Below are 20615 nucleotides of genomic sequence, written 5' to 3'. Positions count from 1 at the left end.
CTAGTTTGGCATTCCTTTGGACCTTTTTCACAGGTCCTAGTGTGCCATAGAAGAGGTCAGCATTTGACTCTTCAAAATGGGTGTGGATGGGGCAGCTGGGTGGTGCAGTGGATAGAGCACTGGCTCTAGATTCAGGAGGACCAGAGTTCAAATCTAGCCTCAGACACATAACACTCTAGCTGTATGACCCTTGGCAAGTCACTTAACCCCATTGCCTAGCAAAAACAACAACAAAAAAAATGGGCATGGGTCATAGAAATATAGGTCATTACTTTCATAGAGGGAGTCAGTCACAATAGTAGATGCCTACCATGTTCACAAGTGGTGCATAGTCAGTGAACAACCCTCTTGTTCTCACTGATGTTTTTCTTGTGCTTTCACTTGAACTAAGCAATGAGATGATTGGCCTTATGGTTGTCAAAGTCTTCTTCACCCAAGTGGGTAGATACCATTTTCAGTGGTAAGAATGGAAACATCAGAAATACCACCTACAAGGTCAAAGATCGACACATTCTTCTCAGCACCGACATTTTTATCCAAACCACAGGCAGTTGTAGTAGTTGGCTCATCAACGATTCAGGGCACATTGGGACCAACTATGGTTCTAGCGTCTTTGGTGGCCTGACATAGGGAAGCATTTCCAATAGTTGTTACTGTAACCACAGCATTTGTACCAGTCTTCCCAAGGTAAGTTTCAGCAATTTCTTTCATCTTGATCAAGGAGGTTTCTTCTAGATAGAAGCTTCTGGTCTACCCTTTGTAGTGTCCTTAGACTTAGGCCTCCCTGCGTCATTCACCACCACTGAGTGGTGAATTTGAGTGAAAGGCCAGTGCTCCATGTCTGATTGAACAACTGTGTCATCCTATCTGTGACCCATCAGATTCGTGGTATCAAAGACTGTGTTGATGAGGTTTGTTGCAGCTTGAGTCTTTGCAGCCTCCCCAGTTAAACGTTCCATGTCCGTGAAGGTGACCTAACTTGGGTTGGTTCTGTTTTCTTGGTCATTAGCAATGATCTTCACTTTCCCATGCTGGAAGACTCCCGCATAGGAATCAATAGTGCCAAGGTCAATGTCAGCCTCAGGTCTTTTTGACAAGGTTGCTGGGACATCAAGGTTGTTGATGACCAATGAGGAGTAGCAAGGGCTGTTGCTGTGATAAGTAAGATTCTACTCACAGACTTTTGCAGTAATGTAAATGTCTCCGCAAGCACAACAAAGTCATACTGGGCTATGCTTCTGAATCTGTAATACTTTGAGCAGTGCAAGATGGGAAGGAGCTTTGAACAATGTGCAGAGTGGTGTCTTAGGAAGAGTAATTTTAAGTTTGTCTGTCTGTAAAATAATTTTGTTAAGTTAAAAGCCTGTAAGTCAGTGTTAGGGGAGGACTACAGGAGACATGCAAATGCAGGCCCTTATTGCCATCTGCCTATGATACAGTAGCCTTCTTAGTTGTCTTTCCCCTCTAATGCATTCTTCATATTCTACCAGAAAAATCTTCCTTCTTCATAGTTCTTTGCATGCCCATCTATAAAATAAGAAAGTTGGACTAGATGATTTCTCAAATCCCTTATAGCTCTCAGTCCTATGATGCAGTCATGTACCCCCTTTGCTCAAAATCTTTAATGTCTCCCCGTTTACTGTTGAGTAAAGTTTAAGCTCCTTTGTCTGGTCCTTTAAGGTTGTGACCGTCTAACACCACACTACCTTTCCAGGCTTCTTTCCTGTTGTTCCTCTTCCTGCATACAAGGCCCTAACAAAACTGGCTATTCTCTTTTCCCAAAATGCATGATATAGTTTCACTGTACCTAGAATGTCATTTTCCTCACCCACCACCCCCAACTTCCACCTGTTGGAATTCTACCCATATTTTAAGATCCACCAAAATGTTACCTTCTTTAGGAAACACTCCCTGTGATTAATAACTTCCTCCCTCTGATCTTATATAGATAGCACTTTATTTTGTAACTCTCCAATGTGTTTTACTATATAATATAGTGTATTATGGTTATCTGTCTCTTATCTACTACGAGATTGTAAGCTTCACTCAGGCAGGAATATGTCTCATCTAAACTCTTTATCTTCCCCCAACACCTAGCACAGTGCTTTGTACATAGTACTAAAGATCCCTAAGAACTCAAAGCAAATTGCCTCACCTTCCTTACATTTTGCTTACCCATACAGAGTGCCATTGAGATTGCTGTTAGCTCATGGCAAGCTCCTGAGAAATTCCATGAGTCATTCCATAACATAGATCATTTCATTTGGCACTCCTATAATCAAAAGTGTACATAGAACTCTCTTTCAGGCATGGGAACAAATCATGCTTGTTGGGAATAGAGAGCCAATTGTCCTGAACAGTCAATGGGGGCATAGATATGGCTTATAACAAATGTGAAACATAGGGATGACGTATACGTTATCCAGGAGGCTACTAGACCGATCCTTTGGTAAGGTGTTCTTCTTTACAAATAGCTAATGTGGAGGAAGGATACTTTTTTTTACTTTGTTTCCATTCATTGGCATTGAGAGAATTACAGCCCCATTCCTACCTTCAGTTCCTCCCTCTGCCTTTCAGCCTCTAGCATCTCAGGCAATAGGAATCTTCGTCTAATTAGATTCAAATGTGTTGTCTGCAGAATCTAAAGTAAAATGTATGACCATAACAAAAGAAATGTTGGAGAAAACATTTACTGGATATATTTAAGACCACTTGTTAAAATGTACTCAGCTTCATCAATCAAAACTCTAAAACTAGCGTGAGCAAGAATCTCTTTGTAGAAAAAATTGTTTCATTGTATGTAATCATGTAAAGACCAGCTTAGCACAGTGAGATATAATGAAAATAATACTGGACTTGAATTTAAGACCTTGGTTAAGACCTTTAAGACCTTGGTTCTAGGTCTCTCTCTGCCAGTTTATTTGCTTTTCATCCTTGGGAACAAAACATAGTATCTCTGAATCTGTTTCCTTATCCATAAAGGGATAAGTGGAAGTAGATAATAAATTTTTCTACTACCTACCTCATAGGATAGATATAAGGAAGACATGTTGCACTATACAGGATGTCCCAAAAGTCAGCACAGTTTTAAGCTTCAATACAGGGTACCTCAGAGATTGTGGAGTTGTTCCAGACCACTACAATAAAGTGAATACCACCATAAAGTAAGTCACAAGAATTTTTGGTTTCTGAGTGCATATAAAAATTATATTTATACTATATTGTAATCTATTAAGTGAGCAATAGTATTACGTCTTTTTTTTAATGTACATACTTTAATTTTTTTTAAATACTCTATTGCTAAAACATGCTAATCATCATTGAGGTCTTCAGTGAATCATAATCTTCCCAGTGGAGGGTCTTCCCTTGATATTAGTGGCTGCTAACTGATCAGGGTGGTGGTTGCTGATGGTTGGGGTGGCTGTGGCAATTTCGTAAATAAGACAACAATGAAGTTTGCCACATTGATTGACTCGTCGAGCACTTAGAGGCCATGGTACAGTTATTAATTGGCCTAATTTCGATATTGTTGTGTCTTAACGAATAGGGAGGCCCAAGGAAAGGGAGAAAAACAGAAACAGATAGTTGGTGGACTAGTCAGAACATACACACATTTATCTATTAAATTTGCTATCTTATATGGACACTACAATAGTAGCATCAAAGATTACTGATCACAGATCACTATAACAGATATAATAATAATGAAAAGATTTGAAATATTTTGAGAATTACCAAAATATAACACAGAGGCATGATGTGAACACATGCTTTTGGAAAAATGGAGCCAGTAGACTTGCTTGAGACAAGGTTGCCACAAACCTTCAGTTTGTAAAAAACGTAGTATCTGTGAAGTGCAATAGAATGAGGTATATCTGTAGCTTAAATTTAGCAGTTTAATTAAATTTAGCAATCATAGCTATTGTTCTTCAGATTTAATAGCTTAAAACTACATTGACTTTTGGGATGTCTAGTTATAAATGTGAGTTATTATAGAGGGGGGGGTATCAGAGAATTGGTTACTGGTAGGCTCTCCAACTTGCAAAACAGATAATTTGGGAGTAGCTATTTATATGAGAAAAGTTTTCCTTAGTTTTTAAAAGCCTGTTTAGTGCATTTCATTGTTTTACTTATAGGTATTGAGGTCTGGGAAAGGGGGAAGGGTGGAGAAACTTAAAGCTAAAGTGGTAAGGGCCATTGCAAGTTGAAGGTAAAGGAGGGAAAGTCAATATAAGACATCTTTGAATTAATAACATGGGGAACTAATATTCAACTTATAAAAATTTGATTTAGGGCAGCTAGGTGGCACAATAGATAGAGCACCGGCTTTTGAGGCAGAAAGACCTGAATTCAAATCCAGACTTAGGCACATAACACTCACCACTCTGGGCAAGCCATTTAACCCCAATTGCCTCACCAAAAAATTTGTTTTGATTTACATAATTTTTAGAAGTACATCTAAGTGGTTTCAGATCCCTCTTCTGATGTATTCTTTCTTGGAACAGAAAGGTGGTTTAGTGAGAAGTGTGACATCTGGCTACAAATTTTGTTGTCTCAAATCTCTGCTTCCTATTGCCTCCGAGACACTGAACAAGTCTCTTAACTTCTCTGGGCCTCAGATCCCTCCTCTGTACAATTAGGGGATTGGAGTATATGATTTCTGAGTTCCCTTCAAACCCTAGATTTCTTACCTTGTGATATTTATATGTAAAACTATATTTAGCTAAAAAGAAAGAAAAAGACAGGTAAGACTAAAGCACCAATTTAGCAATCTTAGTCGTGATTCTTGGCTATTCCTTTATGATTTTCATACTTTCAGCAAGTATTTATTGAATTCCTCCTTTGTGCATTCCATGGTATTATGTACATTCCACTATACTGTGGCCTTTGTACGAAGAAATCTGAGGCATAATCTTGTTCTTAGTTAACTTATTCTAGTTGGGGAGACAAGACATAGACAAGAAATGTTGAAATAATGAGACAAAAGAATATACTGGTAGGGGCCCAAATAATTGATAATTGGTGATTAACAGAGAGAAGAATCATTGTGAAGTGGAAGGTTCAGAAAGGCTTTGTGGAGAAGGATGAGCTGGACCTTAAATGATGAGTAAGATTTGGATAAGCAAAGGGGGAGAAGCATGAGTAAAAACATGGAGGTGGGAATGTGAGTAATATCCCTGTGCATTTGGGAAGACCAGTCTGGCTGGAGCAGAGGATTCATTTTGAGAAGTAGTGGGAGAAGATGTTAGAAAAAGTAGTTTGTGGCCAGCTTATGAAAGACTTTGAAGGCCAGGTGGAAGACCTTTTTACTTGATCTACAGGGAAGCATTAAAGATGTTTGAGCCAGTGATTATTTTTTTTGATGAAAGGTTTTTTAAAAGATTAGTCTAGCATCAGTATTCTGGATGGATCCAAAGGAGGAAAGACTAGAAGCAGGGAGAACAGTTAAGAGACTGTTGTAATAATTCTAAGAGGAGTTAATGAGGGACTTCTCTGGAGCGGGTTGGGGAGAGTGGTGGCATGAATACAAAGGGAGAAGAATAGATGGGGTGCAAAGATAGAAAGGGCTCAAAGATGACTAATTTATGAGGTGGAAATACCCCGCAAAGAAATCCGAGAGTTTACTAGCCTAGCATTTTTACAAAAATTATATGAAAAGGTAGTATTCAATAATGTCATTTTAGCTAACTATAAAGTATAGTCATTTTTATCAAATAATAAGGGAAGAGAAATACTCTGTACTCATCCTCAAGTCTTGCTTTAAGTATAAGCAATAATTCATGTTAGGCTCAACCCCTGCTTCTCCATGCTGACCAGGAATTGTTCTATAACCCATCCAGGATCCTTCCTCATTTCTCATTCCTAGACTTTATTACATCCCATTCATTTGCAGCATGAATAGTCATTTGTTATCAATAATAATCCAGCCCGTTGAAGTTGCATAGCAAAGGTATTTCCAAGTGTCAATAAATTTATGGCACCCAACTTCAGTTCTGTCTTACTTAAATAAAAAAGTCTCTTGTCTGCAGTATTACTTTGTAAGAATTACTGTGCTTTCTCAAATCTTCCTTGCCTTTTAGGAATGTATATATTTAATATTAATTTCTCTGAATATCAGTTTATAAACTACTTATCCTATTTCATATTCCAGTGACCTATGAAATGCACAGATTTTGACATTAGCCAGATTAACATTTAATCCTCCATTCACACCTGTTGTTGCTTTTCCCCATTCTCTGTACATACCCCACATGTTTAGCAATTAGCATTGGATTTATATCAATATACATTCACAATCATATAGTATTCATAGTGACCAGTTCCTTATCCTTTTCACACCATTTACTATGATCACTGTTATATGCCTGCAGTAACCTTTACTGTCCTATAACCCGCCCATAATAGCATGAAAGATAAATATTTTAATATAGAAAATCCACATTGGCCAAAAGGTGAAATTTTTGCCATAGCCAGTCCTAAAATCTAAGGAAACCAATAATGAAACTCCCTGAATAACTACCTCCTTTTGTCCCAAATTCCACTTTCCCACATTTTATTCTAGATGAGGGAAGAAGGCTGTTCCATTGCGACCCAGAAATACATTAGTTCTGCTCTCAGCAACTGCTAGATGGTGGCAGAGATGAATTTAACCCAAAGTTAAAAGTGGGTTGCAAGCACCAGCCCTGGATTCAGGAGGACCTGAGTTCAAATCTGGCCTCAGACATATAACTCTTACTAGCTGTGTGACCCTGGGCAAGTCACTTAACCCCATTGCCTAACTAAAAAAAAAGAATTATGGGGCAGCTAGGTGGAACAATGGATAGAGCACCGGCCCTGAAGTCAGGAGGACCTGAGTTCAACTCCGGCCTCAGACCAAACACTTGACACTTACTAGCTGTGTGGCCCTGGGCAAGTCATTTAACCCCAATTGCCTAAAATAATAATAATAATAATAAATGGGTTGCAAGTGCACTAAGGAAAATAGGCATTGCAAAGCAGAGGATAGTCGTTATTTGTGTGAAGAATGTAAGACAGCTATAAAGCCCAAGACTGGTCTTTATAGCCATGCATACATACATCCACAGTTAGTGGTCATTAAGAGTAATAATCACGTTCAAATATAAAGTAAAACATAGGTGTTAATCTCCAATCATCTCCATATACTAGTTCCCTTCCAGGATGCCTTCAAACAAGTTCAAGCCTTAAAGTCCTTAGCAGACCCTACACTCTATCCCCTTTAAGTTATTGTTTTGTATCTGTTATAACTTTTACAGCCAAACTCCTAGAAAAGCTGTCTGTAGCTGTTTCCTCTATTTCTGCTATTCTTGCTCACTTCTCAATCCTTTGCATTCTGGCTTCCAACCTAGTCACTCAACTAAACCACACTTTCCAATAATATATAAGGAGTTGGTCTTGATGGTTTCGAAGGTCCTGTCCATCTGTAGATCTATGAACCTGTGAACATAAGGTCCTTTGATCCCTTAAATTGCCAAATCTAATGGCCATTTCTTAGTCTTTATCTTTCTTGACTTTTTTACAATGATTGACATTGTTGACAGCTTTCTCCTTCTGGATACCCTTGTTTCTCTCGGTTTTTATGGTACTGTACTTTGGGTTTTCTTCCCACCCAACTACTCTTTCACAATGTCTTTTGCTGAATTGTCATGCATTTCATACACCCTGAAGTGTGGGTGTATCTCATAAGCTCCTATTTGAATTACTTTTATGCAGATGACTCACAGATATGAATATCTAGCCCCAGCCTCTATTTTCCTGTTCTTTCCATATAGAAATGTTCGTTTTAGTTGATGTTTGTCAAGTTCAGAATAACAAAAAGTAATTTAATTAAGTAATTTTTCAGAAGCCAAAGAATGGTTAAATATCCTCTTGACAATTTTCCTGTGATATCTGCTTTATAATATGTGGCTTTTGCCCTTCCTGGCATATCAAAAGGAACCTAAGAGAAGGCATTCTGTTTCTCAGGGTTTTTCACAAAGACAGTCAAAAAGTCGTAGAAATAAAAGGTTGCGTTTGTGAAAATATCCACTTCCTGACTCAAGAGAGTGTCCTCACCTGGCACTACTTAGTGCTATTTCCATTTGTTTGGTGAATTCATTGGAATTTCAGACAAGATCTTTCTTATATGTGACACTAGGGATAGCAACAGAAGAACTGCGTCACCTGGGAGCACAGAATGCTTTGACTGCCACCATCCTGATGGAGAGAGTATTGAGTTAGTGCTAAGACCTCCACAAGGCTACATACAGTACAAGAAAAGGAAGCCTTAAAAGATCAGGTTTCTTGGTAACTCCTAAAGTTCCTTAGCCTCTTTTATGGTTTGGAATTTATAAATTTGGAGAGGAAGAGAAAAGACTATTGCTACCATCTGTGTGTGGGCTACATGTGAGCGACTAGATGTGACACTTTATAATTATGATTGGGTAGAAGGATGTGAGTTAGTCACCCACTGTGGTTCAGCATATCAGTGGTAAGAACTTTGTTCATTCCTTTTTCCAAATCTTCGTGACCCCATTTGGAGTTTTCCTGGCAAAGATACTGAAGAAGTTTGCCATTACCTTCTCCAGTTCATTTGACAGATGAGGAAACTGAGGTAAACAGGGTTAAGTGACTTGCCTGGGGTCACACAACTAGTAACTGCCTAAGGCCAGATTTGAACTCAGGAAGATGAGTCTTCCCGATTCCCAGGCCTGGTACTCTATCCACTGTGCCACTTTGCTCCCCAAAAAGAACTTAGAACCATGAAAAAGGCACATTTTCAAGTCTACCTGTCAGGTAACAGGTACCATTCCTTGAGAATCAGTGAGATAAAACATTGTCATAGATAAAGTCATTGCTGAACTCACAAAAAGTGAGAGGTATGGAAGCTTTAAAAAAAGAATAAAATGAACTTGATATTTATTTCTTCTCTTTTACTTTCTTTCCAGGAGTGGTCACACATTACTTGCCTTCTGGTTTTCCCGTCAAGAAGGAAAGCTAAACCGACAGCAGACTATTGAATTGGGACATCACATCCTCAAAGCACACATTTTTAAGGTAGCAAGAAAAATCAAAAGCTTATAGTCTCCATTATCAGAACACCATGGAACACTATATGTGTGAAGTCGCCTGTTGCTTCAGTATGATCCTTATTTTCTTAAATAACATTGTTATAAAATACTGTCATATCCTTAAGAATCTTAAGAGTACAATCAAAACCTCAGATTCCAGAACCTTCAGACATCCTTAAGAACTGAAAAAAATCACCAAAACTTATAAAATTTATTTTTGTAATGATTCATTATTTTGTACTGAAGTTTTTGTAAAATGTGTTAAGGCTTCCCTGCCTTATGAAACATATTGGGCATTATAATTTAACCTTTTGGTGATAACCCTAAACTGTGCTCATGATAGACATCAATTCAAGGTAATAAGGACTCTATAATGTATTAAGGTTCCTAGGGCTATTTGCCCTCCATGACCTCAGATTGTAATATTTTTAAAATTCTAGTTTCTGCTTTTTATAATTCCTCTGTGTCTGTTTCTGGTAGCTGTCACCTCTCATTGCTATTCAGGGTGAATATCTGTAGCAGCCCCTCTTCCCCTTCCCTTCTAATTTCCTGTTTCTAATCTGCTGTCAGTATAGACATTAGCAGACTCTCAGGGATAGAAGGGCTACTATATGCTTTAATGCACTCGACTTTGTGATATCTATTTTAGCATTAGGCTATCTAGGCAATCTGACACCACTATGGAAATCAATGAGAAATTTATCTGTTGCCTTTGAGATAACAACTTTATCTCCCAGAAAGCAGAGTTTAGTAGAGCCAAAAGGATCCAAAATTCAGCTTTATTTTAGGCAATTGAGACAGTGTGTTGAATTTTATTCAGCCTTCTTGTGTTCATCTCAGACAGCAATCACTTGATTTGTTTGTCTGGATGCTTCTGTGCTTTCTCAGGCCCCACCTCCTCCCTTCTAGAAACACAGACTCATTGTTGTCAACTGAGAGAGAGAAGGCACAGCAAGCCCAAGACAAGGAAGAATGTGGTAATGAGTGGGAATTCTTACCGGCGTAAGGACACAGTAAGGGAGCTGCAGGCAATCGAAGGGGAAGCCATCCCCAAGTTAACAGCAAAAAAGAAAAGGGCCATAATTTCAGGGGTAGTGAAGAGGGTAGAGATGAAGGAAACATCTTCTTCCACTGAGCACGAATAAAATGGTTATACACCTGTGTGAGCCAGCATAAGATGCAGGATAGGCACATTCCCTAAAGGAATGAGAGCACACTGAATCAGGCATAAGGGCTCAGTCACAGCAGTGGCTGGCCAGCCACCAGGAGCATTTCCTTGAGTTGTTCCTTAGTGTTCCTCATCAGTGTCAGGGCTATATAAAGTAGTATCACAGCAGGGGCCAATGCTGCAGTCAGTAGACTGGTACATTTAATCCTCAGAAAACTAGTACGGTTACACTATGCACAGTGCCATGTATTCAGTTGACCCTTAATAAGTTTTCGTTGAATTTAACTGAATGCCACGGCAATAGATGTATGACACAGAAGTTGGGAATGGGTTTAGACATCCTGGTGAGCTCCTACACTAACCATGGCCTTGTAGTTCCATCCTTTTCTGTTCTTGTGTGATAATTGTTATAACTCCATGTAATTTCCTTCCATAGTATTCAGAGTCCAAGGTTTGACTTTTGTATTTGTATTTTGATATTATTCTATCTTGTCTATCCTTGAAGTGTGAGAATGAACTGAAGTTTTCTCAAGTCACAGAAGAAAACAGCCTGTGATGCAAATTTTCCCCTGGGCTCTGTTAATTCGTGTGTGCTTAAGATTTATTAGTCTAAGGCTTTCCCATGCTGTCACTATAATGGACAATAGTGAGCTGGGAAGTCAGGCTGTGACAGTCAGTCAACTAGTTTTTATTGTGTGCCTCCTAGGTACCAGGAGCTATGCTAGGTATTGAGGATACAAGTACAAAAAGGAAATGGTCCCTGTTCTCAAGGAGCTTATATTCTGATGGCGGAGATACAGTACATGTAGAAGAGTGTTGGCCAGGGTAGTCAAAGTATGGTCCAGAAACCCCTGAGGGCCTCCAAGACCCTTTAAGGAGGTCCACAAAATTAAAACTATCTGCATAAAACTACAAAGATGGTTTAATTTCTAATCTGGTAAATATTGGTAGATATAACTACATATACAAAAGCTCTTTGGAGAGAGATGGTTCCCAATTTTTAAGAATAGAAAGGGGTCCTGAAATAAAAAAGGTTTGAGAACTGCTGTCAGAAACAATTGTAAGGTTTCTAAGTAGAGCCATACAGCAGTAAATTGTTGCACCTCTTCCAGTAACAATGACAGTATTGATTTGATTTTTGTTCCCAGAGTAATATCAAGATGTGGAAAGTTGGGGAGAGAATGAAAACAGAGGGACAATACAGTAGTGGAGGCAGGGCAGAAGGCAAGATCTCCATGTTGGGTAGGTCCTAGTGTCCTAGCAGATGGCTAGATGGGATGCGTGAAACATGGTCCAGGACCCACTAAATAGGGCCGGTTGAGTGCTTCCTGTTTTTTCACAGCTGAGGTCTTATAGTGGCGGGCATGGGGGTAGAAAACAGCCTAAACTATGCCTTCTGTTGAGTCTTCTGTTCTGGTTGTACCTCAGAACAATCTGAAATGAAGTTATGATAGTTCTTTGTCACCCCACAGACCCATTGTGGAAGCTTGGATCCTTTTCCCTGCCAAGAAGTTCCTCCCTAAGAGACTCCCCTGGGCTCTGCTGCATCTGTTCCTCTTTCAGTCATTTAGTGTTCGTTTTTGTACAGGGAAGGCCTTTCCACAAGTTAGGAGTCTGAGTCACCAAATGCTGTAGTTCTTTGCCTTTGTAGGGCTACAGGGTAGAGTGAACTCTGGAACTGCACTGAGTAGATTGTATTACTGAAAGTAGCACCTGGAGTCTTTCAAAAAATATTGGATTTATGAAGCCGTATGTCTCAAACAAACCAACCTGCTCTTTGGTGATACCTTTGCTTAAGGTTTTGACGTATTTCTTTGTATGTAAACTAATCTGCCGAATGAGGGAAGCTGAAGTGGGTTATTAGCACAAATCAAGTGAATTTCTATAATAATAATGAGTGATCAGAAGATGCTGGACTATTAGTGAGAGCCCTACTCACTGTTTTCATTACACCCAACTGTTGCAGATGATGACTCCTCTCAGAAACTCAGAGCCTCACACATGTTATTGAGCAGGGGCCATGGTCTCCCCAAGGTTAGGGGCCATTTCCATACAGAATACTAAGTAGAGGAGGGGAACTCCTTTGTTCAAACTGTGTCCTGTGTGTGATATGCACTCTTCACCCTCTACCTGTTGAATTCCTATCCATTCTTTAAAATTCTACCTCCTCCATTTTTTGGATTCCACCTCCACAATTGGAAATGACTGTTTTCTGCATGTCTCTGGTTCACTTCTCATACAGGATTTTTTATTTGTTTTGTTTTTTGCCTCCAGTTATTTGTGTATGTTTTCATATTCTCTCCCTGGTCTGGGAATCTCCATTGAGGTTCTGTAGATGTAGCTTAACTAAGGGCAGCTGGGTGGGCACAGTAGATAACGCAACAGCCCTGGAGTCAGGAAGACCTGAGTTCAAATCCAGTCTCAGACACTTTCTAGCTGTGTGACCCTGGACAAATCACTTAACTCTGTTTGCCTCAGTTTCCTCATCTGTAAAATTAGCTGGGGCAGGAAATGGTAGAAAACGCTCCAGTCTCTGCTAAGAAACCCCAAATGGAATTTCAAAGAATCAAACACGACTGAACAACAACAAATCTTAGGTAATTGTTTTATTGCCCCTGGTCCTTAACAAGAGAACCAATATTCTAGTCAGCTCTGAGAGCTAAGTCCCTAGCTTAACAGGCTAAAAGAGAGCTACTGGTTGACGTTATCATAAAAAAGTATGTAGGATAGAGAGGAAGGCAACAAGATATAAGTGCCTTGAAGCCTCCTTTATATTCCCAACTCATAGTGCAGAGTCTCTAACATAATAGGTACTTAGTAAATGTTTGTTGAACCAGACTGATTCCACTTTAGCCTTTCCCTCCTCTCAAATCCCAAAGATTTGCTGCTAGAAAAATAAAACCCATTCTAGTAAGGAATTAGGTGCCATAGACCTGTCCAGTGCTCTTTAAAATAGTTTGGCTTCCCTCATCAGGATGAGAGTATCAGCAGGGATAGTTGGTGCCAACTTTTCCCTTTTTCCTTCAGCAGCCCTTCTCTTCCTGCAGCAAGGGGGCAGGAGAGAGGACTAATCAAATAGATAAGGAGGTGTTTTCTAGAGAAGGTGGCCCTGCCATGACAAGGACATGACCACATTCCCTTTTGAATTTCATTTTATTTTCTTCTGTGTATTTTAAAAATTTCCTATAGGATCCTCATTTTGTCTCACTTGAAATGACTGTGCTTGTCGATGGCTGTTAAATTCATAATTTTTTAAATGTAATAAAAAAAAAGAAAACGGCACGAATCAGGAAGACCTAGGTACAGGATCCTGCCACTGACAAATACTGGTGGTCTGACCCTTGGTAAGCAAATCACTTAACCTCCCAATAACCCAGCCAGCGCTGTAAAGCCACAAGTTGAAGGGAAGGTACTGATCTTCATGGAAAGAGGTAATTCCTCACTGAGAGCTCCTTACACTGATGAAGTCACCAGGCTGATAAAAAAAATGTATATATGTATGTATATTTACATATATACCATATGCATGCATGCATACATAGATACAGATAGATATCTAGATATAGTTATCTGTCTATACTAGATCCATTATAGGTAGATATCTAGATATAGTCTTTAATACACACACACACACACACACACACACACACACGCCCCTCATAACGTCATCTGGGCCCTCACTGCTGCTGGATAATCTCCTGTGTCTATTCGCTATCCCATTATCCACAGTGGCTCTTCCAAACCTTTTCATCCTTCCTTAATCTTCCAATAGTTCACCCTCACCCTTGCCTCATATTTTATAGAAAAAATTAAAACCCTTTGCTAAGAGCACTCTCCTCATCTCATATCACCTCAGTACCTTTTTTCACTATCTCCTTTACCCATCTCACATGAAGAGATTTCCCTACTCCTTGCCAAGACAAGCTCCTCTAGGCCTGCCCAAGAGATCCCATTCCATCTTGTCTCCTACAGCAGACTGTCCTTTCCATCATCCCCTCTCTCTCACTTATCTTCAGCTCTCTCCCTGTAGAGTGGCTGCTTCCCTACTGACTACAAACTTGCGCATGTGTTCCTCATCTTCAGACACACACATGTACATATACATATACATATACACACATGTACATCTATATATGTACAATATGTATGTGTGTATATATGTATATGTACACAGATACGCATACACACATATGTGACCGGCCCATCTTGTTAAAAGATTTATTTAAGAAAAATAGTGGGAGGCACATGGAGAAACTAAATATATCTCTTTATAGAATAAAAATAATATGCCCAGTGGATTTGTTGTTCCATAATCCATGCTCCATAGCTTTGTATTCTGCACATCACTGAAGGGATAATCCTTTGTGCCAATGAAGCTGGGTAGCAGATAAGTCACTTTGGTAGTACTCTTGAGAACTTGGGGTGACACTCATCTCTCTAGTGTCAGATCCTGGAGGTCAGTAACTCACTATTTAATATGCTTTGTCTGGATCAGAAGCTTGAATGTCTCAATATTTCTTTTTCAGGGTTTGAGTAAAAAAGTTGGGGTATCCTCCTCTATACTCCAAGGTCTCTGGATCTCCTACAGCACCGAAGGTCTTTCCATGGCATTGTCATCTTTACGAAATCTCTATACTCCGAATATAAAGGTAACCAAAGCAGATTTTTTGAGAGTTCCTATAAAAAGCTTTCTTGTCAGTAATGGGTAATACTTTGTCCAATTTTCTACCTTTATCAAAAATTCCCTTTCATTTAATCCATCTGTGTTTTCCTCCCCTCTACTTTCTGCCCTCTAGCTGTCCTTACACTCTGCTAAATGTCCATTTCTAGTCATCTCTCATTTCTCCTATTTCTCCATTCATATCTAGCAGTTTGGGGTGTCTGAGACATTCCCTTATTATTCAACCTATTACTGAAATGATAAGGAGAATGCTATTGCAGGCCCAGACACTTTAGAAGTGCTTTATCAGGATTTTGTTTTTCTTTTCTTTTTTTTTTTCAACGGGAGGGAAAGTAGGACAAGGAATAGGACAGCCAAAAAAAGAAAAAGAAAAAAGGATTGTTAAAGCGCTTTTAAAAAAAAAAAAAGAAGAAGAAGAAAAGACAGAATCACAGATGAGCAGGTCTGCTTTGAAAATTATATGCTAAATTTATTAACATATTTTAAGAGAAAAGCAAGTTGTATATAATAAGGATTCACATATTCATGTAGAGTCATCTTTTTCTGTCCTGCATGTATAGAAATGCCCATTTTATTCAGTGTTTGTTAACTCAGAATAACTTTAATTTGAAAGGGAAAAAAATGCCTTCTTATCCATCTATGAATATAATGGCTAATACTTATAATTCAATGTAGTAAAAATCAAATTCCTATATTCATTTACTCCCTATAAGTAATCTGGCCATTTACATTAGTGATGTAACAAGTCTAGATATTCCTGGTATTAGTTTACTGTTTATAAATTTGCTAATAAATTCATTCTACTTTTCTATGTTTTGGAAAAAATCTGCCTGATTATAAATCTTCTCATTAGGGATGACATCTTGCTCTACATCCTCTATAGCAGTGGTCTGCAAAGTGGGGTACATAACCCTAGTGGTATACAAAATGATACATAGGGGTGTAGGAAGAAAGTATTAAAATTTGTGTTTATATTTTTTAATTAAGAGAGGCCACTTTATCTAAATGGAAGCAGTAACCACAGAACAAGCCATTGGTTTTTTCTCTGCCTTTCTCCCCTCCTCTTTCCAAGGGCTGGGCAAGGCAGAGACAAATGCAGACTGAACATGGGGCGGAAGAGGGCCTGGGGGCCCTGTGGCCCAGCCAGGACTATAGTAGCAGTGACAGGGTCGATGTGACAACAGTGGCCATGAGGACCAAGGAAGCTAAGGAAACAATATTATATGTAATGAGAACCAACAGGGTTGACTTCAGGGTGTCAAAAGCCTTGTCATGATGTTATGACAAACCAAGTCATGATTCCAGGCTCATCATGCTAATAGAAGGTAACATTGATACCAAAATCTAGAGAAAGAGAACAATGAATGGAGAAATTATTCCAGAAGAAAAATTGTCCCTAAGTAGGATAGAACTCAAGATATAGATGAAAATGAAGATGGAGAATCACATAATAGGGCAAATTTTAGTGACTTTCTTATTAGCTCTGCAGGTCTTCATAGTTTTGTTTTACAGAGGAAAAAGAGCAGAATCCTAAAGATTCATCTTTAAACATATCTCAGCCATCTGTGTGGATCAGTCTTTCTCATACTTTCAGCCATCCAGTGCCCACAAGTTAAAATCAGCTCAGGACATGTTCTTTGGAGGCTTGTCAAAAAAAAGCTCTCCCCATCACAGCCAGCTGTGGAATATTTGAATGAATGTTCATCTTGCTGCTAATTTGGGATGTATCTACAAAGCAAGAAGATAACATTCTAACATCTCAGGGCCCCAAAGAGATGAGAAGACAGCCAAAGAAAAATATATTTCTGCAGAACTTCTTTGACTGAAAAAAAAAGAATTTGGAATTTAAACATCTACTAAGTGTATCCAAGTTAAAGGAAATGCTTGAAGACTGGCTAAATGGTATGATTTTCTAAAGAAAAAAAAGATCTGAAGAATTGTGCTTACCTTGTTACTTATAGGTGGGCTATGCAACACTTCAGGAACATCCTAAATAGTGTCCAGCATGGAATGCCCATCTCAGTATTTCAGACAAGAGTCAGTATAATGAGGAGGGCTTGACATTTTCTCCATTACCCACTAACTCTCCAAAAAAACCCAAAAGAAGAATTATATACCAAAGTTAGAACAGTTACAGCTGGCTCCATGGACCAAAAAGCTTAACAAAATAACAACCTTATAAATTAGCCGTGATTAATGTTAATCCCTGAGGTGCTCACTCTGCTTCACTGCCCTTCCTGCATCCCTCCCCCAATACACAGGCATTCACAATCTGGCAGAGTGTGACCACTCCAGGAGTGTGACCTTTCTCCAGGACCACTCGGCGATTTCAATGCTGTCATTGCATTTTCTGATGTCATATTCTGCCCTCCTTTCATCCCCAAAATTCTACTGCAACAAGCAACATATCTCAACTCTGCCCAGCCACTTTTAGGAAAGGAGTTATAAGAGCAGGATAGTTCTCTGATTAGGGCAGCCATGCTCAGCCAGAGAACCACAGAAAGAGGGGACCAAAGGCAAGATTCCAGGGTAGAAGGCTATATACCAGACTTGACTCCTCAGAAGTTACTTTCGGGAGGATGAGACAACTTTGAAGCCCAGCCCTAGGGGTAGACCTACCATCAAAGATGAGAGAGTCTAAAAATGAGCAATAAGGGAATAAAAGGGGAAGAAAGACTAAAACCACCAAAAAGCTCAGGAGGAAGAAACCCAATTAAAAACGTGGAGCACAGAGAGGTATGTCAACATGAATCAGAAGGGAATGTGACTATGAAGAAATTTAAAAGGTTCCAAATATTTTTAAATAAATATTACAAGACAAAGGAGATTGAACCAGCACCTGATAACACAAATAGAGAGAGAACTCTGTGGATTCCCAAGAGAGCCTGGAATCACAGGAGGTTGTTCCTGAATGGCATGAGAGAGAAATTGGAATCTTGAAAGAAGTTTTCTTGTTGAGTCATTTCAGTCATGTCCTTCATGACCCCATTTGGAGTTTTCTTGGAATAAATGGCAGAAGAAACAGCAAATAGAAAAATTTGAATCCATCTCCTGCACTAGCTTCTGGAAGTAAGGGAAGGATGGCCTCATATCTCCTGCTGCATGGGTGTGACTCCTGTCTCCTACTGCACATCTCCTGGCTTGTCTTCCATCTCTGCTGAGCAGGCACAATTTCTGTCTCTTGCTGCACTGTCCCCTGATAGATCTCCACCCTCTGGAGGGAAAAGGAGTAGAGAAATGGGGAGTGGAAAGAAGCTTCCTTTTGATCACATACCTTCCATTTGTGCCTTCCATCCTGTGCTGCACATATTTCCTCCCTCATTCTAGTCTCCTGTTAGAAGAGGAAAAGTGTCCATCACTTAATGGTTAACATACTCACACCTAGTCATACACTACACATCCCAGTGATTCTGAAATTCTGTAGATCATCATCCCAACTCCGGCCCCATTCTCTGTTACCCAATTCCTTATTCCCATCCCTATCAACACTCCCACCCCAAAGTCCCAACCAAACATTATCCACTCCTTCCACTGTATCCTCTGGAATGCCTGCTCCATAGGCAACAAACTTGTTTTCATCTTAAATTCTTTCTTTTCCCACTCCTCTAATCTTTTGGCTATCACTGGCCTCTGGCTGCCCACTGATGACACAGCCTTCCTGACCACCCTTTCTAATACTGGCTATACTGTCATTCACCTCAGCTTTCTGGTCAAAGTAGAGAAGTTGGAGTACCCCTTGGTCTCCATTACCACTTCTAGGTTCTGCTATCATCATCACCACTCAGTAACCTCTGAGTTCCATATAATCTACATCTTCTGCCTAATCAAAATCATGATAGCTAGTGTCAATACACCTCCAGGACCCTCCACTTTCTTCCTCAATGAGTTCAATAACTGGCTTACAATCTCTCTCCCCTCCCCAACTCCTGATTTCATACTAGTGGAGTTCAACATATATATTGATACTCCTTCAAACACCCTAACCTCCTAATTCCTCAGCCTACTCACTTCCCATAACCTGCTTCATAGCACATCAGTCATACACAAAGATTGTCATACTACTTGCGTCACACACAAATGTACTACCTCTATCTTCAAGAACTCTGAAATTCCCTTATCTGATCACAATCTATTGACTTTCTATTTCTTCCTTTGCCTTTTCATACCAAGCCCTGCTTTTCATCCTCACCACGATCTCCAGTCCCCTTGATGCCTGAGTTCTCTCCCACTCCATCACCCCTATGCTAGCCTTTCTATTCTTTTTTCCCCATCTTGACCCCTTAGCCAACTATTTTAACTCTACACTGTCTTCTTTTCTTGAGTACCTGGCCTCTTTATATTGTTGATTGTGCTCTGCCAAGTCTTAGCCTTGGATCACTCCCACCATCCTTACATAGCTGTTTCTGAATGAAGGTGGAGGAAAATCACAAAACCTCTCTGACTGGGTCTACTACAAATTTATGTTGCATAACCTCAACTTGGCCCTCACTTTTGTTAGACAGTCTTTCTATACCTCCCGTATTTGTTCACTATCCCACTCCCCAAAATGGCTCTTCTAAACCTTTTCATTCTTCCTCCATCCTACCCTTTCCCCCACCCTTGAGAATTTTGCCTCGTATTTTACTGAAAAAAATTGAGGCCGTTTGCCAAGAGCTCCCTCTTCTCCCTTCTTCCCCATATCATATCATCCAGATGCCTTCTGCCACTATCTCCTTTACCCCTGACTCACATGAAGAGATTGCCCCACTCCTTGCCAAGACAGGCCCCTCTAGGGGCTTGCACAAATGATCCCATTCCAACTCATCTCCTACAACAGATTACCCCTTCCGTCATCCCCACTCTCTCACTTACCTCATTTATAAACATGCCTGTGTCTCCCTCATCCTCAAAAAACACTCAGTGGATCCATCTATCCTTACTAACTATGGTTCCAAAGCTCTTCTTCCTTTTGTGGCAAAACTGCTTTCTTTTTTGTTTGTTTGTTTTTTTGTTTTTAGGCAATTGGGGTTAAGTGACTTGCCCAGGGTCACACAGCTAGTAAGTGTCAAGTGTTTGGTCTGAGGCTGGATTTGAACTCAGGTCCTCCTGACTTCAGGGCTGGTGCTCTATCTACTGCGCCACCTAGCTGCCCCGCAAAACTGCTTTAGAAGGCCATCTACAGTAGATGTCTCCATGTCCTTGCCTCTCACTCTCTTCTTAACTCTCCATAGCTTGGCTTCCAACTTTGTCATTCAACCAAAATTGCTTTCTCCAAAGTTATCAGTGATCTTTTAATTGCCAAAGCCTCATCCTTAGTAACTTCTCTATGGACTTTGACACTGTCAATCACCCTCTTATCTTTGATACTCTCTTCTCCCTAGATTTTCAGGACACCACTTTATCCTGGTTCTCCTCCTACCTATCTGACCACTCCTTCTCAATCTCCTTTGCTGGATTTTCATCCAGATCACATCCACTAACCACAGGTAGCCTACAGTACCCTCTTTTCTTCTCCCTCTGTACTAGTTTACATGGTGTTCTCATCAGCTCCCATGGATTTAACTATCATCTCTATGCTGATGATTCTCCAATCTATTCATCTAGCTAATCCTAACACTCTCTGCTGACCCCTAGTCTTGCAACTCCAGCTGCCATTCAGACATCTGAAACTGGATGTGTAGTAGTTATCTTAAACTCAACAAGTCCAAAGGTGAACTCA

The 20615-nt window shown here is 39.8% G+C and overlaps 1 protein-coding gene across 6 annotated transcripts in view; it reads left to right on the top strand.

The window, feature by feature from the left end:
• Window positions 1-20615, top strand: part of TANC2 (tetratricopeptide repeat, ankyrin repeat and coiled-coil containing 2) — a 511647-nt gene that overhangs the window by 448573 nt on the left and 42459 nt on the right. For all 6 annotated transcript variants that reach the window (XM_020997389.2, XM_020997396.2, XM_020997393.2 and 3 more), the window contains 2 exons: window positions 8946-9054; window positions 14763-14885. In XM_020997389.2, the coding sequence (XP_020853048.1) occupies window positions 8946-9054; window positions 14763-14885 (232 nt within the window). The remainder of the gene's footprint in view (window positions 1-8945; window positions 9055-14762; window positions 14886-20615) is intronic.

This window comes from Phascolarctos cinereus, unplaced genomic scaffold (genome assembly GCF_003287225.1).
Source record: "Phascolarctos cinereus isolate Bilbo 61053 unplaced genomic scaffold, phaCin_HiC Scaffold_5;HRSCAF=322, whole genome shotgun sequence".
NCBI lineage: Eukaryota > Metazoa > Chordata > Mammalia > Diprotodontia > Phascolarctidae > Phascolarctos > Phascolarctos cinereus.
Note: the sequence above shows the minus strand (reverse complement) of the source record. Positions and strands in the feature narration are given on the sequence as shown.